General features: G+C 42.7%; 2 protein-coding genes across 3 annotated transcripts in view; both read left to right on the top strand.

Moving 5' to 3' along the window:
- LOC135206210 (small ribosomal subunit protein bS6m-like) overlaps positions 1 to 12,097 on the top strand; it is a 64,123-nt gene extending 52,026 nt beyond the window's left edge. For both annotated transcript variants that reach the window (XM_064237561.1, XM_064237552.1), the window contains exon 4: positions 11,942 to 12,097. In XM_064237561.1, coding sequence (XP_064093631.1) covers positions 11,942 to 12,050 — 109 coding nt within the window. In that variant the 3' untranslated portion in view covers positions 12,051 to 12,097. The remainder of the gene's footprint in view (positions 1 to 11,941) is intronic.
- LOC135206192 (tigger transposable element-derived protein 1-like) overlaps positions 1 to 25,409 on the top strand; it is a 197,270-nt gene that overhangs the window by 76,690 nt on the left and 95,171 nt on the right. The gene's annotated exons all lie outside the window — the stretch shown is intronic.

Raw genomic sequence — 25,409 nt, 5'->3', positions numbered from 1 at the left:
GCTGGGGGTCCTCTTACATTTCTATTAGAGTGCATACTGTCTTCCCACATTCACATTTCAATACCTTTCCCTACATCTACTTCCACCCCTGTTCCAATTATTTCTACCCTTCCTATTTTGGCCACTTGTGTCTCTGGATCACTCACGCTTCTGGTATTTTTCCAGTAACCTCCTTACTGCCTTCAGATCATGTATCACAGCATCTGTACCTGTCTTATCACATCCTGTTACATTTACTCTTGCACTTATCTCTTTTTTCCTCCTGATCGTACTCCAAATCCTCCAAAGTTTTCCAAGACATCATCCCAGTTGATACTTTTGCTTGCCCATCTCTTACTTTCCTTTCATTTTATATTTGTTTCTTCACACTTTTTCTGGGATGGTTACTAAAAACTTTTTCACTAATTTCTATCCTCCTTTATATTTTTATCTCCAAACTTCTTTCTTGCTAACTTTTCTAATATTTGCGCATATAGTAATACTTCTCCCGGTTTCATTTTAGCTTCGGCAAAGTGATTACGGATCTTCTTTGAACACTACACTACTTTTCATCCTATGTACCTGTTTAATTATTCTTTCTTTTAGGGTGTCGTATGGCAGTTCACATTCACACCTACTCATGCAGTATTTCTTCAATCTCTTCTCTAGGAGTTCTCCTAACTGATTGGCCCATATCTGTTTATTATTACCATACATTTGTTGTCTTGGGCTTCTTACCTTTGCTCTTTTTCTTATCTGTTTTATCTTCATCTTACTCAGTACTTAATCCCTGACTACTGTTATTTGCCCAACTATCCTTCTTTTCCCTTGTCAAACCACCTCTAACAGCCCCCAAGTCTCGTAAGGGTATCTTTCTAATACGTAGCTCCTTTACTCTTATCCTCCTTCATTTCTTTATCTCTTCCATTATCTCCCAATCCTTTTATAACTTAAGTTATGTGTTTGTCCACTAACTCTACTATTTCTGTTGATTGCTTATTGATTGATCAAGGAAGGCTTCTACCATCCCAAACAACAGTTCTGTTTGTTTACTGAAAACCTTAATTTTTTGCTCGCAGCTGTTTCTTTTGAATAATAAATACTAATTTATTCTAGAACTACTTCCACCACCAACCAATAGAATTTCTGTTGATTGCTTATTGATTGATCAAGGAAGGCTTCTACCATCCCAAACAACAGTTCTGTTTGTTTACTGAAAACCTTAATTTTTTGCTCGCAGCTGTTTCTTTTGAATAATAAATACTAATTTATTCTAGAACTACTTCCACCAACCAACCAATAGAAGTTTGGTCCCTTTACAATGGAAGGTTACCAAAATCAGATCAGTCTTTACAGTCATCATCATCATCATCATTGCTCTCTCTCTCTCTCTCTCTCTCTCTCTCTCTCTCTCTCTCTCTCTCTCTCTCTCTCTCTCTCTCTCTCTCTCTCTCCATTATTATTCTCTCTGTCTCAGAAATAATTCATCATTTCACTCCTGATGGTCAGATATATGATGTTGCCATTCAATGGTCTCTCTCTCTCTATATATATATATTTGTAATGGTAAAATGTTTATAATGACTTTGAAATTATACTAATAATATAATCTCAAAATTTAATACAGTGATAGGATGGTAATGTAACGTATATTTGAAGTAGGATGTTATTTAAGGTATACATTTGGTATCTGAACTGTCAAGATAGGCAGTTATAAGCATTTCTGGGCTCAGCTCGTGTCGGCCTATGAAAGGATCCTTAATATCATTCTTTCTAGGTAAAATTAATCTAAAATTACCAGAGAAAAACAAATTAAGAAAATGTCAGTAAACTGACTCGCTCACTCTTAAAAAGAAGTGTCGGTATGGTAATAGGGGCGAGTGGGAACACTACCACGAGACATTCACCAATTAGACCTTCCAATCAGAATCCCCACAAGAGAGAGCTGATACCAACGGGCGATGCAGCCGCTACTACTACTACTAGAGGACGCCACGGACAGCAGCGCCCCTAGCGGACATCCTTAATTATTAGCGCCAGCGCTCGAACGCATTTTCTTGTGCTTGTTCTATTTCACGGGATTTTATCACCATCCATCATGGAACGTTCTGCCATCGCAACGGCTAAGTTAAGTGCCTCATAAGTAATGTTTTACTGTATTTTAGTCTTCCGGGAACCAGTATTTTCCTTCTAATAGGTCATATACGGTTTCCCGGTTGTCTCGTGGCGGCGCCATGCTGCCTCGTTAAGAATTCCCGGTCTCCATACTGGGGACGTCTTATACTTTATGGGCTTACTATATTACGTTCATCGTTTTTTACATCGAGTTTTAGCTAGATTAGCCCCTTTACCATTTCTCTTAGTTTGGTATTTAGGGCTATTATTATTGTTCCAGCCCAGCATCCCGGCTCTTGCTCTTCATCGGCTATCGCTGGCTCCGAGTAGGCTTCTGTCTCGAAACAGTTTTGCCTCCTCCTGGGCTTCTTTTTTTCTTCTACTAAAAAGTGTTCTTTTCCATCTACGATGTAAATTTAGTTCTATTTAGGGTGTTAGGCTAGCCTAGGTGCATGTCCCATGTATTGGTACAGCCTGGTTCACGTGGCCCCCCACGGTTGTGTTGCTCGCGGCTTAGGCCACTTGCGGTCACGTGTTCCATCGCACCTTACCCTTCCCCTCCCCTCTCCCTACCAGGTATAGGGAGGCGCTGGGGACCCCTTGGTTGTCATGACAACCTCAGTTGCCTTCCTCCCTCTCTCTCTGAGGTGGCCAGGGGTTCCTCCAGCGGGGGGTATAGGGCGACCACTCATAGGGTACCGAGTCTCCGAGCGGGTTAGTTGTTGAGGCGGGAGGAGTAGGCCAACCCCCCCCCCTCTCTCTCTCCCGCCGTGTTACGCCGAGACCCTCCCCCACCCCCCCCTTCCCCAGTTGCTCAGCCACCTTCCCTTTCTATAACGAACGGAGCCTTCCGTCGCAGCCGGGGCACCTTTGGTTATAGATGACTGGCTCCGCCAGCGGGCGGGGGTCACTACTAGTGGTCGGTTGCTTGCCTACTATATCCTTACATCTCTCCCCGCTACCGAAGGGAGCTTGCTTCTTACCCGGGCACTCTCTAGTAGACGGTGGAGAAAGGTTTGATATTACTGTTATTTTTAAAGGATATACCCTAATTTTACGATGATTTGTTAGTTTTATTATTCATTTATTTACCATCCCCGCCATTATTCGTCGTGGTTTCCTTTTACCACCACTCCTGGTTGGATTCTATCTCTTGTCTCCGCCGCCAGCGGAGCAATAGCCTAGGACAACCAACCAACCTTGTTACCACGCGTATTATGGCGGGGCTCTGGTTTAATCTAACTTTCTCGCTCCGGCACCAGCGGAGCAACTGTTAGGCTGTAAGTGTTCTTCTGATACTCATGTATCTTTCCACTTACAGGCTACCAACTGTCAGGTCCTGGGATGCAACGCGACGTTGTACGACCCCTGCGCCACGATGAGTGCAGGTCTCACGCTCCCATGTGCCACGTCATTCAACGATATGATCGTCTGGCACCCGGAAAGCCTGCGCCATCTGCTACGACCTGGTCAGTCATCTGTGGAGGGGGTGGGAAGTCGATTATAGACTTCTTTATCAATTTACTAACAACTTAGACATAAGTTTGTTAACCCGTTCCGCCATTAGAAGCTCATCTCGCCTTTTCTTTCAGGCTACTGGTGTGAGGGAGGTCGCCCTTGCTACCCTGAAAGCGTGGGTGGGGCGGCTTCGGAAGAACGCCGCCAAGGCCAGCCTTACATCCTTGACAAGAAGCTGGCCGTCCAGATCTTCCCTGCGGGCAAGTCAACAGGGTATGTTGACCCCTTGTCTGCAGCCCTCTCATAGCCTCCATCCAGCAAGAGCTGCAGCATTCTTTCGGGGTCGTAGCCTCACAGGAGTCGGTCCCGGACGTCGCTACCCTGGACCTCAACATTGAGCCTATGGCGGTAGGGGCAGAGGATTTGTTGGTTGAGGTAGGTGTGTCGGGCGCCCAAGGTCTTTCCTTGGGCGTTCCTGGATCTTCTCCTGTCCCTTCTTCAAGCGCTTCTTTCCAAGGCTTTGTGGGATCTGAGATCCCTACCCGCTCTCCCGCTCTCTCTGTACCCCCAAAGGTGAAGGGACAGAGAGAACCGAAGACTCTAACTAAGACGACTTCTAAGAAGTCATCTTCGTCTTCTTCGGCTAAGAAGTCTTCGACTTCTTACGCCTGACGCGGTGAAGGAGGCTAAGCCTAGCTTCTTCTTACTCGAAGAGCTCTAGAAGCAAAGGCTTTCTAAGGAGAAAGGCTCCGCGCTCCCGCCGAGCCAATGCCTTCTCCGGCCTCCACCGCATCCACTCCGGGTAACGCCGGTGGGAGGAGCGGGACCCAGCACCTTTGATCCCACTGCTTTCTCAGCAGTGGTGATGCAACAGGTGGGCGAGATGGTTGGCTCGGCAAGGCTCCGCCCTGGGGACGAAATTTGAGCAGATGTTCGCACAACTGTCGAGCACTCTGTCTCAATGAGGCCAGTTCCATCCAAGATCTCTCTAACAGGGTGTTAGAGAGAATGAGGACCGAGTAGCTGGGCTCTCTCATGGTCCCCCTTCCAGTCTCCCCACCCAGTGCCAAGTGCTGGTATTTTCCAGCTCCCGCCAATACGACTCTCTGCCATCTTTCTCTATGGAGAACCCATGGAGAGTAGCCGCCTACGCTCCATTTAAGGATGGTATGATCTCTATCCCGGAGTGTGGAACTCGAAGGATTGAGGACTTCGAGTTTTATCCTCCGGGTTTGGGTTTGACGCAGCCTTTCATCGGCTATGCTAGGCTGACCGTAGCGGCTGGGACTAGGGAAGACAAGATCTCTAGAGAGGATGTTCTCTATAGTAGGGATCATGCCCAACGGAATGGGTTCACTGCCTTGAGGATTTAATGGGAAGTGCACAAACACCAAGCTCCAGGCCTATAAGAGTCCTTTCACTATTTTTGCGACGGAAGAGGAGGCTTCTCTTCCGTTCGCCACGAAATAGTAGAGAGGACTCTTCAGGCAGTCCTCAGGGATGAGCCCATGCCACAGCTAAGGGAGGCGGAGTCTACTTCTCCGCTCTTCCCAGCCTTTGGGAGAATTGTGGGAGAACTTGCCAGCCACGTTCACGCTTGGCAAGCTCAAGCCGGACTGCGGCCATGGACCAGTTGGCGAGAAGCTTCCAAGGCTGCCTGATTCCTTGATTCAGGCGGAGTTCGACGCGCGAACTAGGTTTGGCAGTCCCTCAATTCACTGATAATAACGGAAATGGCTGCTCTCTCATATGCTACGGAACCCCTATTTAAGATCTTGGCCAAATCCCAGCTTCAGACGGTTCAGACGGATGCTTTCGACTTCTTCCAAGCTAGGAGGAATTGCCGAAAGCACGTTCTGCAGGAGTGCACTATTAGGCACGAGCCTAATAGACTCCTGGCTTCTAGCATGTGGGGAGCGGATCTCTTCCCAGAGTCCGCTGTAAATGAAGTGCACCACGAGGCTGCTAGGCATCAACCAGAGCCTTAGAGCTAGGTGGGGTATTTCATCCAAGAGGAAGCAAGAATCCGTCCCCACTGCTGGTAAGAAACCAAAGAAGTCTGGTAAAAGGTTCCAGCCTTACCAGAAACACCAGCAACAGCAGACAATTTGTTCAGGCCGTCCCGGTTACCCAACAGGGACAACCTGCTAGTTCGAAACAGAACCAGCCCATCCTCCTGCTGTCTCCTCAATCTCAACCGTCGACCTCCTACGCACTCTCGCCGGCCTTCAACCCCTAACGTATGAAGGTCAGGGCTACCCTCCCTTTAACAAGCAACCGAGAGGTAGGGCGAGAGGCTACTTTTCGCCAGCGTGGCGCAGGAAGGGCGACAAGGAGCAGGCAGTTCAGAGGAGGCGTGGTGGGGTCAACCCGCCCATCAACAATGAGGCTCCCCAGGTAGGAGGGAGGCTGGTTCCTCTTCCGTCACAGGTGGGGGTTCAGCAATTGGGCACAGAGCATAGTGTCCAAAGGATTGGGTTGGAGTTGGATCAAAGATCCTCCTCCAATCAAATCATTCCGCCAAATACCATCAAGGAATTGACAGATTACGCGGAGGAAGGAACTCCTTCAGAAAGGAGCTATTGCGAGAGTCAAGCATCTAAAATTTCAAGGTCGCTTATTCAGCGTGCCAAATGAAGGCTCAACAAAAAGAAGGGTAATCTTAGACTTGTCAAAGCTAAAACTCTTTCATTCGTTGCGACAAGTTCAAGATGCTTACCCTCTCGCAAGTAAGGACCTTACTTCCGCGTGGAGCCGTCACATGCTCCATCGATCTTACAGACGCATACTTATCATATCCCTATAGCCAAGACACTTCCGCCCATTCCTAGGATTCAGGCTAGGAAATCAGACATTCTCATTCAAAGTGATGCCCTTCGGTCTGAATGTAGCCCCAGGGTATTCACGAAAATAGCAGAAGTGGTTGTGCAGCAATTGAGAAACTCAGGGAATCATCGGTAGCAGCATACCTCGACGATTGGTTGATCTGGGCACCAACGTCGAGGAATGTCTCAAAGCCACCAAAAAGGTAGTTCACTTTCTGGAAACATCATGGGGTTCCAGATAAACAAAACGAAATCCAGACTTACCCCGGAGTCTCGTTTCAGTGGCTGGGAATCCAATTGGGGATTTGTCTTCCCACAATCTGTCAATTCCAGTGGCCAAACGGAAGGAAATAGCAAAATCTGTCAGGCAATTTCTCAAATGCAAACAAACATCAAGGAGAAAACCAGGAAAGAATCCTAGGGTCCCTTCAGTTTGCTTCGGTAAACAGATATCCTCCTGAAAGCAAGGCTAAAAGATTTAAATCGAGTTTGGCGATCGAGAGCAAACGCCAAATCTCGAGACAAGTTGTCAGTAATTCCACAGATCCTTCGCAATCAACTCCGTCCATGGTCAAAAGTAAAGAACTTAGCCAAGTCGGGTACCCCTTCAATATCCCCTTCCAGTGTTAACCATTCACACGGATGCCTCCCTGTCCGGGTGGGGGGGATATTCTCAGTTCAAACAGGTTCAGGGGACTTGGTCAGTTCAATTTCGCCAGCTCCACATAAACGTTCTGGAAGCAATGGCAGTATTTCTTACCTTGAGAGGCTGCTTCCCCCGCCCCCAAAAAAGTCTCATCTAAGGTAGTTTTGGACAGTGCAGTGGTAGTTCATTGCATCAACAGAGGAGGGTCCAAATCCAAGCATGTGAACCATGTCATGATAGCCATCTTTGCCCTAGCAAACAAACACAAATGGCATCTGTCCGCCACTCACCTGGCGGGGTACGAAATGTGATAGCAGACGCTTTGTCCCGTTCAGTCCCTCTGGAATCAGAATGGTCCCTAGACGAACGAGGGTCATTCCAGTGGATATGCCGGAGAGTCCCAGGTCTTCCAAGTAGATCTCTTCGCCTCACAAGCGAACCACAAGCTCCCTTGCTATGTGGCCCCCAACCTGGACCCCTCTGGGCTTATGCCTCGGACGCCCTGTCGTTAGATTTGGGATCAGTGGAGAAAAATTTGTTTTTCCTCCAGTGAATCTCCTCTTGAAAGTCTTAAGCAAGCTGAGGACTTTCAAGGGAATAGTAGCTCTGATTGCACCGGACTGGCCCAAGAGCAACTGGTAACCCTCTTCTTCTGGAATTGGGTCTCCAGACCTCAACGGATTCCCAATCCCAAGCTGTCACAATCAGTACAAATGAGGACTGTGTTCGCTTCCTCAGGAATTCTTCAAACCCTAACTTTATGGACTTCATGAAGTTTGCGGCTAATAAGATGCTATATGATCCACAAAATATTCTCTTCCTAGAATCAGATAAGAGAGAGTCAACTATTAGACAATATGACTCAGCTGTTAAAAAATTAGCATCCTTCCTGAAAGAATCAAACACTACAACCATGACAGTTAATCTAGCTATATCCTTTTTTCAAGATCCTTGTTTGAAAAAGGTTTAGCAGCTAGCACTATTACTACTCATAAATCGGCTTTGAAGAAGATCTTTCAGTTAGGTTTTCAGATAGATCTGACTGAATCTTATTTCACGTCTATTCCTAAAGCCTGTGCTAGACTTAGACCTTCTCAAAGGCCTACTGCAGTTTCATGGTTCTTAAATGATGTCCTCAAACTAGCTTCAGATACTGACAACTCGTCTTGTACATTCATAATGCTTCTTAGAAAGACATTATTCTTATTAAGCCTAGCTTCAGGAGCTAGAATTTCAGAACTGTCGGCTCTATCCAGAGATGCTGTCATGTGGAATTCCTCCCCTCAGGAGAAGTTCTGCTTGCTCGGATCGTAGTTTTTTGGCTAAAAATGAGGATCCTCTTGCAAGGTGGGCCCCTTGGAAAGTCATCCCACTTCCGCAAGACCCTTCTCTTTGCCCAGTATCAACTTAAGAGCCTTTCTATCTCGTACATCCTCAAGATCCTCAGGTCCTCTCTTCAGAGAGAGAAAGGTGGTACTTTGTCAGTAAAAGGTATTAGACAACAAATCCTTTACTTCTATTAAACAAGCCAATCCTGATTCATTCCCAAAAGCACATGACATCAGGGGAGTAGCCACCTCAATTAATTACTTTCAAACATATGAACTTTGAGGATCTTAAAAAGTATACTGGATGGAAATCTCCGACAGTTTTTAAACGTCATTATCTAAAGTCCTTGGAATCTTTAAAATTTTCAGCAGTAGCAGCGGGAAACATTGTTTCTCCTGATACTGTATAGTAGTTGTAGTACAGATCCAGGTCTCCTTTCTACCTACCTCATCCAACATGCCTCAACCCTATCGCCATGCTACTGGAATATCCTAGCCTTAGCCGCTGAAATCATATTAGTGGATTGTCCTTTATTTTTTTGCTAGGGACATCCACACTTTGTACTGATAATGTACTTCAGTGTACCTACCCTTATTTTTATGCTAGGGTAGGACACAAGTGTTGTATATTTTGTAAATAAGTTATCTAAGTAAATCTAATTTGTTAAAATTACACTGCATTATTATATACTGTGTTTACTGTATTTTAAGTACTTTACATTACTAACTTTCTTTTATGTTACTGTTTAAAATAAGTTAGACCTTAAGTACTTAGTTTTATATGCTGTAATTGATTTACTTATATATATCCCTCATTTTACAACTGCTTTTCATTTGTCCCTTTTTTCCCATCTTGTCTGTTTCTCTGGTACTCTTTCATAGGCCGACACGAGCTGAGCCCAGAAAAGGGATTTTGACGAAGGAAAAATCTATTTCTGGGTGATTGGCTCGTGTCGCCCTATGAAACCCACCCTGTATTGTTTGCCCCCCCTGCAGGACAAGATGTTTTTAGATTAAGGATGACCGCTAGGGGCGCTGCTGTCCGTGGCGTCCTCTAGTAGTAGTAGTAGCGGCTGCATCGCCCGTTGGTATCAGCTCTCTCTTGTGGGGATTCTGATTGGAAGGTCTAATTGGTGAATGTCTCGTGGTAGTGTTCCCACTCGCCCCTATTAACCATACCGACACTTCTTTTTAAGAGTGAGTGAGTCAGTTTTACTGACATTTCTTAATTTTGTTTTCTCTGGTAATTTTAGATTAATTTTACCTAGAAAGATGATATTAAGGATCCATTTCATAGGGCGACACGAGCCAATCACCCAGAAATAGATTTTCCTTCGTTTCAAAATCCCTTTTTTGGAGGGGGTTCTAAACTATTTGCGGCAGTCTGGTACATAGGCCTAGAAGCAAAGTTCTTTAGGTTAAATGCAAATCTTCATACATTTAAATCAGGCTTACCAAGTCGGTGATTTGTCTAAGAATTCATTACTATTATTATAATAACAGCACATACTACTGCGTGCAAGACACTGGCATAAACAACAGCAAGTAACTGACATAAGCTTGAAATCGAGAAACTGCCGTTTGTTTATATCAATTACAACTAACTAACATAGTATTAGGGATTATGTTAAAGTTGTCAACTTGTTGAAAATTTCATGATTTTCAATTATGAATTCTATAAATAAAATAAAATAAACCTTTATTCATCCTTCATGCAGTGGAGAGGAGTGGTATGAAAGTATGCCACTAAATTACTGTTGTAGTTTTGGCTGAAGAAACGAAAACTGTAAAGGCCACAAAACGTTTTGAAAGAGGAAAAAGTAACATCCTACAATGGTAGAATCACACTAATATATACTTCAGTTTATAAAAAGTTGCATTTTAAACAAACATAGCTTTGAGTTAATTTACAAAAAAAAAATAAACCTCTTGCGATGCGTTTCCATTTAGCAATACTTAATGGCTGTGCATGTTGTTGAGAACGCAATCAGCTAATGGATTTGGAATAATGTAAACATTAATCCAATCAATGCAAAGACGCCTGATCACTATGTTTGTATATTATAATACGATAATAACATGACAATTATGCTTGAAATGTAATTGCGTACATCCATAAAACTACTGTTTTTTAATGTGATTATTCTTAATAAAACTATTTTAATTTGGTAAACGGATGTCTGTCAGTGTAACAACCAAACTGGGGCCAATAGTTTCTCTCTCTCTCTCTCTCTCTCTCTCTCTCTCTCTCTCTCTCTCTCTCTCTCTCTCTCTTCTATCTCCACATTCTAAAGCAGATATTTAGGCTTTAGCTGAAAACGAAAGCCAGAGAAGTGTGCGTGCGGAAAATATTGAAAGGTGCCAGGAGGATCAGAACTCAATTTGCCCTTGTAGTCTTTGGAAGCCTTGGATCTTGACAAACATGAATTCCATACATAGAGGGAAGTTTCCTGCATAGAGGGAAGTTTCATGTCCTGGGAGCAGGAGTAACTTGGCTTTACATGAATCTGGTCGCCTCAGTTATTGTTGGCCATGCAATGTATACATTATCATTTTGTGTTGTCTTTAGCCCTAGCAATACTTGCTTACTAGACTAAATGCTATTGAGCCATCAGAATTCTCCACTTTCCTCATTCATCTTATACTGTACATGGAATATTTGTTTCCTTATGACTGCTGTTATTTTGAGCCCATATATACTTCTTTCTCATCTAAATAGGGAAAAGGTGAGTAGATGCTTGCACCATCAATGTATTTTCATGAGATAATCTCTGCAACTTATGGTTAAGTCAAACTGCCTTTAGATTTTGCCAGCTTGAAGGCACATTTTAATTGTCAGGAATGGGAAAAATAAACCCAAACCTCAGTATTTTCATTGCTTCTTGACAGTTAAATTGATTCTGTAAGCAGTGTTAATATGTACTAATTTGACTAAAAAAGAAAAATTTTTTTTTTTGTAGATAGAAAATTTGCTTTGTTGGAGTGCTTTTCCTCTCTTCTTATAGGTAGACTTGCAGAAGTCATTACTTACCAATGCCAGTAGTGTGTGGAGCACAAAATGAGTAATAGAGAAATGTTTTCCTTCTATTGCAGCTGGTATTCCCTGTTAAGTACAGTTACTTAAATAATTTGCATCGGATAGGTCTGATTACAGTGCGACTGACAAAATGTTTTGCCGTAACTTTGCCCTTCTTTATTTAGACCATAAGGGTTTAACTTTATTCCTTTAGACACAGGCAATGTGCAAAACAGTCAGAAAATAGTGAATTTCATTACAGCTGAGAGGGTGACATCTACTTCTGTCTATGTTCTCATCTGTTTTCTGTCTGTGATATGTAATAGGAGATTATGTCCAGCTGAAATTTACTCCTGTCTTGAGGTGATATTTTATCTACTTTATGCTTATGGTCCTCCACTAACAAAATAGACCAGACTGTTTCACTGTATGAAATGCAGTAACTGGTGTTAGCAATAGAATTTTCTTTTAGTTTTTTCGCCCCAATAAGAATTGTGAAGTGTCACTAGTTTTCAGTCTCATAGTATGCTTGTGCTTTATGCGTACAAATACTTATCTTTCTTTTTCCTTTCAGAGCTGAGGTTCAGAAAATGATAGCAGAGGCAAGCTCAAGAGTTCCAATTCATCAGAGGAAAAAATTCAAATTTAACACTGGTCTTGATTATTATCCATTTGGTCACTAATTGTTATTTTATTAAGTTTGATAATATTTGTATATAATACGCTATTACAGTAGGTGACCCAAATACCTGTTGTTATGGATGATTTTATTGTACCCGAAAGCTAAACCTTTACTATGTCATATATATATATAATGAGATTATATATATATATATAGTCTCTGTGATATATATATATATATAGTATATATATATATATCTCTATACTATATATATATATATATATAGATATCATATATATATTTCTATATATATTAGAATTATTATATATATAATATAATATTATATATATATTATATAATAATATAGATATATATTAATATAGATATATATTTAGATATATGTATATAATATATATATATATAGTATATCTATACTATAATATATATATATATCTATATATATATATATATATCTATATATATATATCTATATGATATATATATATTATATATCTCTCTCATATATATATCTCTATAATATATATTCATATATATATATCATCTATATATATATATATATATATATATATCTATATATATTATATATCTATATATATATATATATCTATATATCTATATATAATATATATAATATATATATATATATCTATCTATTCTATATATATAATCTCATATATAATATATATATCTATATATATATATATATATAGATATATATATATATATATATATAGATATATATGATATCTATCTATATATATATATCTACTATATATATAACTATATATTATCTCTACTATATATATATCTATGTATATATATATATACTATGTATACTATATCGTATATATATATTATTATATATATCATATATATATATATATATTATATATATAGATACTATACATATTCTTATATATATCTATATATATATATATATATATCGATATATATATATATATATATATCTTTCTTAATTACATAATATATATATATATCCATATATACGTACATATACATATATAAGCAAATTCCACGGGAAAATGATAGTCAGAAATCCAAGCGCTTTCGTCTTTACTAAGACATTGTCAAGGAGCGAATGAAATACAATTGTAGAGAAAGGTCTCAGGTACACAACAAGATCAAGAATACCAGATGGTTAATTGTCAAAAGGGTAAAAATTAAAAGAGATAATCCAGGATTATCGGATATCACATGGTCACAGACCTAAACAGATGATTGACCCTAACCTAAATTACAAAGTTTCTTTATAGTCCAAAACATGTAAAAACTTAATACATTAATTTTGTTGCTTTTTTTTATCTACAACTTTTTTCATTATGAAAGCATCAAGTTTAAATACACCAAGACTTAAATTTAGAACATTTTTATTATTTGAGTTGATGAAACAAGATTCAATGATATTCCTTTTAACTGTGTCATTACATGGAATTAAGGCTCTTGCTTGACTCCAGTTAATAGGATGGTCTAAATCTCTCATATGTACGAATAATGCATTCGATATTTGCCCAGTTCTCACAGAATATTGATGTTGTTTGAGATGTTGTGAAAGAGATTTACCGGTTTGTCCGTAATAGACTTTATCACACTTTTTGCAAGGAATTTCATATATGCAGCCTGGAAGATCTTTAGGAGAATTTTTGATTACTAAACTCTTGACATTAATATTACTGAAAACAACATATGTTAAAAAGAAAACTTTAAAATTCTAGGATTATCTAAAAACCTTAAATCATAGGGTAATTTAGAATGTTATGCTTACTAAATTCAAGTTTGTCATTAGTTGAATAAAATGTTTTCTAGCTCTTTTCCATGCCACATCTACAAAGGTCCTTGGGTATTTAAGTTTTTCATTGCAATATCATAAATAGTTTTTAATTTTCAGCGTCAATACTGTGGGCTACAGACACATAAAGCCCTTAGAAACATCCCAGAAAAAACAGAGAATTTAACATTTTGATGGTGATTGGAGTAATAATGAACAAAAGAGGCAATGTTAGTTGATTTTCGAAAGACTAAAAAGGTGAAATTTCTATCATTTCTATGGACAGTTACATCAAGAAAATTCAAATTACAATTTCTTTCTTCCTCAACAGTAAATTTTATAGAAGGGACTAAATTATTGAGATTATTAAGGAATTCCTGGAGATTTTCGTGAACTGGCCAAATACAGAAGATATCATCCACATATCTAAACCAAATAACTTTTTGGGGCAAAATTCTTGGTAAGAGTTTTGTCTCAAGAAATTCCATGTAAATATTGCTAAGGACAGGAGATAAGGGATTACCCATAGCCATGCCAAACTTTTGTAAAAAAAATTCCCCATTAAAACAGAATTTACTATCTTTGATACATAACCTTATGAGACTAATGAGGTTTGCCACACTTAAGGGAATGTCATGACATTCTAATTCCTCCTCCAAATATTCAAGTAAGTCATCTACAGGCACTTTTGTAAATAAAGAGACATCAAAACTAACCATATCAAAATCAAAATTCAAATTTAAACTATTCAATTTGTTTATAAAATCAACATTGTTTTTAACATTCGTGTTGAAAGAATGTTTTCCTACCAAGGATTAAGAATTTTTACAAGCCATTTAGATAAATTATACGTAACTGAGCCCACTGAACTAATGATTGGTCTGATAGGGTTATTGATTTTATGTGTCTTGACTAAACCATACATATAAGGTAGGGATGTGCATTGCGGTGTAAACTGTTTCATTAAATGGTCCAAGCCCTTAAAATGGATTATTGCTACGGAAAATTGAGAAAGTGCTGCAACCGTCTTGAAAGGAAGCTTCAAGTCAAGCTGAAGAATCTTATTGCTGAAAGCGACTGGACTAAGCATGCCAACGTGGACTTCATGATTAATTTATCAGACAAATCAGTGGATAGTGCTACGACAGTGGCTTTGAGATATGGGTTAAACTTTGGTGTATTTAATGGTAACCTGGACTGTGTCGACATCTCAAAATCCTTTTGTTATTTAGAAAAATTTAAATCAAACCTATGCCCTGATGATATCAATAGTTGTAAAGGTATAAAGGTATTGTGTATGGTGCTATGTGTAAACCTTTCTCCCCCTAATGTACCCGTGAGATTTCTCCAGGCTTTTAAGAAAATTAAAGAAGACAAAACAGTTAAAGTGACAAAAGCAGATAAATCTAATGCAGTGGTAATAATGAATAAAAGTGACTATATAAGTAAAATAATGAAAAAGTTGTAGATAAATATAAGCAACAAAATTAATATATTCAGCTTTTACATGTTTTGGACTGTAAAGAAACTTTGTAATTTCTGTTAGGGTCAATCTGTTTAGGTTTGTGACCGTGTGATATCCGATAATCCTGGATTATCTCTCTTAATTTTTACACTTTTGACAATTAACCATCTGGTATTCTTGATCTTGTGTACCTGAGACCTTTCTCTACAATTGTATTTCATTTGCTCCTTGACAATGTCTTAGTAAAGACGAAAGCGCTTGGATTTCTGACTATCATTTTCCTGTGGAATTCGCTTATTTATGTAGTCACGTGCATCTACTGTGATTTTTTTAAGCATATACATACATATATATACATATAATTATATATATATATATATATATATATATATATATATATATTATAATATATATATATATATATATATATATATATACAGTAGTACCTCAAGATACGAAAGGCTCAACTTACGAAAAATCCAAGTTACGAAAGCCAATGCGAAAAATTTTACTGCTCTACATACGAAAAGTTTTCAAGATACGAAGGTTGTTGCTGTAAAGTCCCGAGATTCGCCCGGACCACCGAGAACAATTTTTAAAACTCCCGCGCCGCCAACTGAGTAAACTCGCCACCATCCTCCCGCGCTCTCCCATTGGTTCCTGATGCTAGTCACCCCATAAGGTCCTGCTCTCCTATTGGTCAGCATCTACCCCTTGTGCTTTAAGTATTCTATTGGTAAACGGTTGCTGTAAATTGAAAAACTTATTCATGCAATACATTTAATAAAGAAAACATTAGGTAAAGATAGAATAAAGAATAGAAATGAATGGTTATTATACTGTTTGGTAGTTTCAGTAGTTGAAGAGAGATAATGAAAATTTATGGCTTACTGTGTAAAAGTGATTGCTTGGTGATCGTTCGATACTCGTAAGTGCTGGATGTAAACAGACGTTTGGAAGCTTTTTTTTTGTTTTTTGTTTATTATATTAATGGTTACTCAATAATTATTTGAAGTGAGTACATGCAATACATTTAATAAAAAAAATTGTGAATTAGATATCATAAAATATAAAATAAATCAGACTGCCAACAAATACGTATTTTTTAGAATTCTTCTTCTGTTTTATTATTACGTTACGTATACGCATGTTTCATTATAGCTGTCAGTAACTCGTATCTTCATTAGGTAAGATAGAATAAGGAAATAGAAATGAATGGTTATTATACTGTTTGGTGGTTTCATTAGTTGAAGAGAGATACTATGACAATTTATGGCTTACTGTGTGCTAGGAAAAATGATTGCTTGGCGCTCGTTCGATACTCTAAGACGGGTAAGAGCTGGATGTAAACAATCGATCGGAAGGTTGTTTTTTTGTTTATTTGTGTATTATGTTAATGATTAATTAATAATTATTTGAAATGAGTACATACTGATTATTTATACATTTTATTGGCATATTCTAAGCTTTTAGCTCTTAGGTTTAGATGTCAGAATCATAGACTAGGCTACAGTAGCAACCGCTAACATAGGCTAGGCTTATTGCTAAGGGACATATGCTAAAGTCCTAATATATGCAGTAAAATGAGGTTGAACATTACATGCAGTTGAATATTTACTCAAGTATGTACCAGTATTTTGCCTTTTTTAGAGTCATATTTCTTCCGTCGTAACCCTAGAACATGTGTTTTAGGCCTGGAAATATATTTACTGGGGTGTTTTTGGAGGGCTTGGAACGGATTAGCCATTTTACATGAAAATGTGTTTTCCAAGTTACGAAAAACTCATAATACGAAGGCCGTCTCGAACGGAATTAATTTCGTATCTCGAGGTACCACTGTGTATATATATATATATATATTTATATATATATATATATATATATAATATGTATATATATATGTATGTTATATTATATATATATATATATATTATATATATATATATATATATATATATATATATAGTATATATATATATATCTATATATATATATATATATATCTATATATAAATATATATATTTATATATATATATATATATATTTTATATATTGAATATATATATATATATATATATATATATATATATATATATATATATATATATATATATATATATAATATATATATATATATTATATATATTTCTGTGCTCAGCCTGTGTCGCTTCATGAAATGCTTTCCTTTATTGTTCATTTCTAAGGTAAAATATTGCTATAATTACCAGAGAAAAACTAAAATAGTAATGCTAGAGAAAACGGGTGGCTCGCTCCACCTTTAATAAAGGTGTCGTTATGGTATCTGGGGTGAGTGGAAACCACTACCAGAGGTCCCTTGCCATTTAGACTCTCCCCTTCTCTCAATATCCCTCGTCTACAGGAGGAGCCGATCCAAGGCCCCGCTACCCGCTACTACTACAACTAGCGCCTTTGTTTCATTCCTTTCGATAGCATCGTTCCACACCACATGCGTTTTTTTCCTTGTGCTGTGTTTTTTCGTCTGGATTTATCCAATCTGTTCATCAACATGGATCGTCAAGCTTCTGCATCTAAGTACTGCGTTTAATATTTGAGATAATTTTGAGACAGTTTTTGGCATATTAAGCCAAGTTATCTTAGGTTATATGTGTGAGCGGTAACACGTGCGTTGCTGTTCCCGTGCCGCCTCTTCTTGGCTCGCCAGCCGCGTGATGATTCCCTGCTTTCTTGCACCAATTGGTCTTCCATACTAATTGGTCTCGATTGCACTTGAGCAGTACCCTATATAATTTATTTTAAGATGCATTTGCCATTGACGGCTCGCTCTTCACCCTGTGTCTGACTTGGGTTATCCCTCACTCCGGCACGTGGAGGACAGCTTGAATCCACTTAATCGGTCAGTTGTTCCGACACGGCATACAAACCTTCGGTTCCTTTTACAATAGGAGGTACTAGCGGCAGCTGGATAGGTCGTAAGCTTTCGAACAAGGGTTTCGGTAGTTAACTGCTTGTCCGACAGGCGCGCGCGCGAGCGACTGGGAGGTAAACAAACCACTTTTGCTTTCGGCCTGCTGGCGTGTAGACGTGATCATCGCTCTCTGCCCGCTTCATCGTCGTTGCTTTCGCATGGTTGTGTTTTTTTCTTTTTCTATTTATCTAGTGAAACTGAATTGTAAGTACAATCATTTCATATTTATTTCCATTGAATTCAATTGTGAATTAAAGGATCTTGGTTTCTCCACGCCCTCCGATTACCCGAGTGCCGGGACTGAATGGGCGTAAGTGCGGGTGGGGAATTCATTTTTCCCAGAAATGATCCTCGTATTGTGTATGCTCGGTGCCGAGGGCGGGAGAGCGCTCGCTCCGAGCTTATATTTTGGTTGGAAATGTGTAGATGAAAATCGTAAGTAAGTACCCTTTTCATTTATATTTTTTTGACCTGTATGCTCGTTGCCGAGCGAATGCGCTCGCACGAAAACTTATTCTGTATGGAAGTGGAATCGCAAGTACAGTATTCTTTTTCATTTTCATATATTTATTTTGATTGTAGCAATACTCATTTTGGATCAGTTTCCGCTCTTACCCTGGAAATTGATCCTTTCCCCTTTTTATTTATTTGAATGAAGTGAAATTGCAAGTGCAGTTCTTTTTCATTTTCATATTTTATTGAGATTGCATTATTTACTTGGATCAATGTTTCCGCTATTTCCCGGGAATTGATCCTTCCCCTTTTTATTTTGTATGAAGTGAAATTGCAAGCGCAGTATTCTTTTTCATTTTTCATATATATTTTTGATTGCATCAATTCATTATGGATCAAGGTTTCCGTTCATAATCGGGAATGGAGCCTTTTACCCTTGCACTCGGTACCGAGGGCGCAAATGCGCTCGATCCGAGCCCTTATTCATTGTGAAGTGAATCGTAATGCAAGATTCTTTTTCATTTTATTCCTTTATTATTGATTGCATCAATATTTATTTGGTTCAAGTTCCGCTCAGTCAGGGAATTGATCCTTATGCCCTTGCATTCAGGCACGATTGCTCTCGGGCTCTTATTATTATTGTTGGGTACATGGGTGCTGTGCGGGGGTGGGGAACGAGAATCCCCCCCCCCCCCCCCCCCCGCTCAGCTCCCCCACAGATGGCCCTTCCCCTTCGGGGGGGAGGTTATCTGGGTTCTTCTCCTCGCCCGATCCGTCGAGCGCGGGGAGGGCGCTCGGTGCCCGATATACAATTGTATTCGGGGTTTCCACTCGTTCGTGTGGGGCTCACCCCCCCGCGCGAGGGGACTTCCCCCCCACTAATCACTACTACTGTTATTTCCGCAGGTGCTACTGCCACGAGGGTGGACCTTGGTGAGGTATGGGCGTCCTTCCATTTGCAGGGCGTGCTAGTGTCCAGGGGCTGCGGTTCTATGTCTGGGCCTACTGCGGTCACCCATGGAGTGGTGACCACGCTCCAGGTGACGACGTCCCTCCTCACCTGGTGTACTCGCCTCACGTGGTAACAGTCTTGCCTACAGCCGCTGTGAAGTGCCGTTCGCCGTACCGAGAGGGGGGCGTGCCGCCGCCGCTCGTGGTTGCCGCGCTGCCGAGACCACACTTCCGCTGCCCTAGAGCTCGCCCCTGGACCTGCCGCCGGTACCAGGATGTTGCTGGCTGCTGCTCCACTTCCTGTGTTTCTGGTGCTGCCTGCCGTACCTGCCGATTCTGGGCTGACTGTCCATGCAGTTCGCTGCGCCTGGCTGTCCCTGCCGTTGCTGCGCTGGTTGTTCTGCGTGGCTGCCCGCCTTGCTGCGCTGGCTCCCCCTACCGATGCTGTGCTGGCTGTGCCTGCTGTTCCTGAGATGCTCATACCTGCTGACGTCGTCCCTGTTCATGGTGGTACTACCCAGACTTTGGTCTGTCTGTACAGGTGCGTCCGGGCCCTGTGGCTTCGGCTACAGCAGCCCCGGCTCCGCCCTGGATAGCAGATCTTACGTCTGTCCTGAGGAAGCTGACGAAGAAGAGGAGGAAGTGTCGTCGTCGTCGTCTTCATCTTCTTCATCGTCGTCGGCTGCCGCCTCTTCCCCTTCGACTTCTAAGGCTTCACAGCCGAGGAAGAGAAGGTTTGCCTCCTCCCTCCTAAGAAAGTCTCCCTCGGGAGCTTCTCGGGACCCGTCTCACCTCGGTGGGACGGGGGAGGGTTCCTTCTGCTGGTCCTCCTGCTCCTTCGGGACGCGGGGGGGGGGCGTCCCGTCTTCTTCCGCAAGGAAGAATACTACGGGGACCAGAGGGGGGGTACCGGCTAACACCAGGGTACTTCCTCGCCTGGTGTCAGTGGTTCTGCCACTGCATCAGGGTCAGTCTCGGCCTCTCGTTCGCGGGAGGTACCGAGTGTAACGGTCGCCTACCAGCGACCCGTGCAGCCAGGAACCAGACCTCTGAGCCCGCTCAGCGTCAGGTTCCCACGGCACGGGGCGGAAAGACTGGTGACAGCCGCTCACGCGACTCTCACCAGACCAGCTCTCGCTCTCGCTGCGACCTGCTGGCCTACGGGGACGTGACGGTCACGACCGGCCACGGGCTGAGGCTGGGAAGAGGTCCCCCCGTTCGCCGGTGCCAGCCACGGCTGGAACCAGCGACGTGAACGTGCCGTGAGGACAAGCAACCGGTTCTCACTGTGACAGTGGCCTGCTGCAGGTCTCCGACCGTCGCTCTCACAGAGAGCGATCGGGTACGGCAACCAGCACCAGCTCTTCTGGACACCTCGAGGATCGGGGCCGCTGTGCTCAGTCCCAGCCGTTCTCCACAGCGAGACGGTTCGACCAGGCCTGCAGCTCGATCGCCACCGCGGGTTGGACGATCGACCTGCAGCCCTCCAAGCTGCTGGTTATGCCAGCGAGCGAGGTAGGGAGCGTCAGGTCTGCCTCTCCCGTACCTTCAACCTCCTCGGGTTACACCGGGAGGAGCGAGGTATTGAGGAGTGATCGTGAGGGGTGCGCCCCTCATGATCCCACCACGACGGCCTCACGTGCCAGGCACGGTTCTTGGACGGCCAGGACGTATGCGCAAGTGGATGGAGAAGACCGAGCGGGCTGTCGTGCTCCCTTCTTAGGAGGAAGGTTTCTCGGAATATCTCTTGTTCGAAGGCTTAACGGTCCTACTCTGCAAGATGCTGTGACTTCCGAGATCCAGAGGAACTTTGCCGAGGTTATGGCGCTGATTCGTCAGCACAACGAACTCGGGGAAGGATCGCCGCTCCCACCAGCAGAGCCACGTCTCGGCTCGAGTCGTTTTGGGGCCCGAGAGGGAACCCAAATCGACGGTGGGTCTGCCGCGATCGGAGCTTGCCGACTGTGTTGAACCAGGTAGTCTCTCGTCTCCGGACAAGAAGGCTCTCTCAGTTCTGGCCGGTCGAACAAGCTACTTCACCTCCTCTACTGCGACAGAGGCGTTTCTACGTGTCTTCGGACACCGTATTTGAATACCCCTTCGGTCCTCCTGAGAGGTTTCGACCTCGACGAGGACTGAAATGAGTCGGAGGACGGTATCGGCTCTCTCCTGTCAGGTGTCGATCAGCCCCACCCAGACGACGTTCACAGTGGCGGCAGACCCTTACCTACAGTATGAGTTCGTAACCCTCCTCGGGAAAACGTTTTCTCCTGACGATACGTTTTTCCCAGGCTCTGAGAGGCCATCGCCGTAGGCGATGGCTGCTCCTTTTCTTCTCCAACTGCTAGTTCCGCTGGGAAGGCGAGCCAGTATCCAATTCCTCCCCCATTCCCTCTCTCCTTACGGCTACGAGGGAAAGGGGAGGGATCCTACAGAGATGTCTCTGTAAGATCCCACGTTAGGGGCTGCGCTACCGGGGGGCGGGGGGACCTTCGGGTCCTACCTGACGTAAGCCCCGGTCGTTGAGGAGGGATCCTGCCCCTTTCTCGATTTCTACGGGAATCGAGAGGACCACCAGCCGATATCGTTTGACGAATTCGGTGGGGGTTTCGCAGAGTGCTTAGAATTCTACGGAATTTCTAGCGCACTCAGAGTGTTCGAGTTTTTTAAGATCTCCAAACACTTAGGCGAGACCACGGTCCAAAGTGAGCGAGAATCCCCGATAATTGTTACACGATAATCGGGAACCTCGCTTATGCTCGAATTCCTGTAATTTCTAGCATTTGGAAGAAGACTGCTGCTGAAAGAAGAGTATCTCACAGTAGGCGATTAACCTGGAATAGAGAAGAACGGACGGGAACTTCCAGTTTGGCTTGAACTATCGTCTTCGGTATTCTGTCACCATTGAAGCTTTCCTTTGGGAAAGACTTCTCCTTCACTCTCTTGACTAGAGAACGAGGCGGTCGATCTCCAATCCTTATTCTCATTCTCGAGAGAAAAGAATTTAGGATGGAGGTCGTGGTACAGAACCTACAAATATACTACGTATATACCCTCCCGACATGATTCTTTTAACAGTTGAATTGTCCGGGGGGTAGGCGCATACCGTAGTTAACTCTACGGTTTGTGACCGAGACGAATTGTATCTTAATTGAACTGCAACTCGGGGTTGCCTGCAACCTCCCAGCAGTTATCAGTTTCGATTTTAGATACTTGGTATTGTCATGACAACACCCAAATCAGCTTTTGTATTTACCGAAATCCGTTTCGTTTAAATATAATTTGCTCGAGCGTATTCTTATGCTCGATGGTTCTAGCCGAACGTCATTCCTTCGTGGAATAATGGATTACCTGGCAACTCAGGATGACGAGTTCACCGAGAGCTACTGCGTATTGAACTGCCTGATAGCAGCTCAGTATCAGCTAGGTCTCGGAGATGCACGGTCGGTTTACGTCTCTCTCTCCCTGGTTTGATTGACTACCGAACCGTATCTCTGCCCAACAATCATGGACTTAGGTCTCTGATTAACGGGGATTCTCGCAATAATGAAGGACCATCTACTGCTGTGATGCTCGATTTTCATCGCCTTCGACATTGCGAGAATTTTCAACAGAGATATCTCTTGGACTCTTTCATCTTTCTGTTTACCGCACGGTAACAGAAGTCTGTACTAGTCTCCCGCTGCATCGCACCGCGAGGGGTAATGCGAATGATTTTGCAGACATCTGAGTTTGTCTTCAAAATACTCGTATTCGTAGGTGTGCAATTATTCATTGCTCGCCCCGAATTAACAGATTTGTCAGAAGACATCGCCTACTCTCCGACCTGACAGCTCTACTTCCAAATGTTCAGCCCATGAGAAGCAGTTCTTCAGGCAGTATTTCCCTGTCTCTTCATTACTGAAAAGCGCTCCGCTTTTATTGCAACTACGATCCTCACCGGACAGCAATGAATAGCGTTAGCGTTCTCAGTCTTTGTAGCACAGGTTCAGAATCTTGAGAATCCTTCTCTCGGTTCAGCTGTGAAGACGTAGGTTGCTTTTTTCTGTACACCTTCGTCTTCAACGACACATAGTGTTGTTTCTCCTTAGCTGAGAATCAACTATACTATGAGATATCTTGCCATCAGGGACCTCGGTCTCTAGAAGGCAATTGACTTTCGCCTGTTGGGCACATGCCTTAAGAGAATCATCACCTCGCCTTCTGGCATCGGTGACGAACAAATTATTTGTTTAGTCTCTTGGCATAACCCTTTTAAGGCGAAGGTCACGTGACTTGCTCGGGCGCTTGGACAACTTGCCTCCTACCGAACGCAGTCAGTCGCAGCTGTCAGAGCGCCCAAGTCAGTTACGAACTTCGCTGTGGACTTAGTTCGGTTGTTCCATAACAGTCTTTTCTTCGTCCTAACGGCTTGTCACAGTACCCATACCATCGACACCCACCATTGAGTGTCGGTGTCTATCCACTACCGAGAAGAACTTCACTGCATGGGATAGGAGAATGTGAGACACTTCGCTGCAGACGGATAGACCAGTATGGGTACAGGACATCACCGAAGTCGAGAAGAGGGATAGGTCATACGACCATTCCCTTCTTTTCTTTTCCTCTGAGGTAATTGCATGACTTTTCCTGCGAAGTCAAGCATCCAGGGGTATGGGGATTCGTGACGCTCGATTTCGTACCGACTTCGTAGCGAAGACTCAGAACCCTTCGGTTCCTGACGATCGGTTAGAGTCCTTCACAATCCCCTCCCTAATGGACTTCACCGCCTTCGATGCGAAGGAGATGCTGCTTTGTCCTGTGAAAGCGCGACCGCGTTTTCTGAAGAAACTCGACATCCCAGGCTGAGTGTTGAAGACTCTTCGTCAGCACCAAGATGACCTAGAAGTACACTCCCTCGAGTTACACAAGAACTTCTCCGTGGCGCAGGTACTGAAGGCAGGGGTCTGGTACAACCAGACCACTGGCACCTCCTTCTACCTTTTGGATATTGCCCACAGGTCCTTGGATCGTTTTCCTTGCGACCAGTGGTGGCTGCTCAACACGTTGTGTAGCTAACCCAGACCCTAGCAGGCTGAACAGCATCGAGTCCTGGTGTGACTGTAAGAATAGATAAGTGAATGAGAAAGTGACTGGCTTCTCTTCCTATCTTTTTCTCCCCCTCTACCTGTGGGTAGAGGGATACGGTCATCACCTTGCTGGATAAGGCGAGATGCCGGTGAGCTACTCGACAGAGCCCCATCCTATCCCTTTCACTAGGGATGGAGCGAATATCCACCACTTCCTCCTACAAGGGGGGGGGGGGTAAGTGGATGCCAACAAGAGACAAACCATAACTTTATGTTGCCTCTTGCAAATAGGAACTTGTTCTTGTTTGCTGGTACGAAGAGATACGCTTGCCTCTCTTCTTAGTACTTGGTCCAGAGGTCTGGACCATTGATCCTGCGGTGCACACCCCGATCAATCGGACAGAGGCTTGGATCCCTCCCTCGCTCTTACGACCAGGGAGGCATTCCAAGGTTGCGAACACCAGTCTGTTCACAAAAGACTCAGATTCCTCCCACCAAGAAGTGAGTCTTCCTATTGTAAAAGGACCGAAGGTTTGTATGCCGTGTCGGAACAAATGACAATTTGTCCAAAATTGCATTTTTCCTAACTATACAAACCTGAGTCCTTTTACACATAGTCCCCACCTCATGCCACCCCACCTCACCTCTGCAGTTTTTGCTTGGGCCAAAAGCAAAAGTGATTTGTTTTACCTCCCAGTCGCGCGCGCGCGCCTGTCGGACAAGCAGT

This window comes from Macrobrachium nipponense, chromosome 11, assembly GCF_015104395.2.
Source record: "Macrobrachium nipponense isolate FS-2020 chromosome 11, ASM1510439v2, whole genome shotgun sequence".
In the NCBI taxonomy this organism is placed as follows: domain Eukaryota; kingdom Metazoa; phylum Arthropoda; class Malacostraca; order Decapoda; family Palaemonidae; genus Macrobrachium; species Macrobrachium nipponense.
Note: the sequence above shows the minus strand (reverse complement) of the source record. Positions and strands in the feature narration are given on the sequence as shown.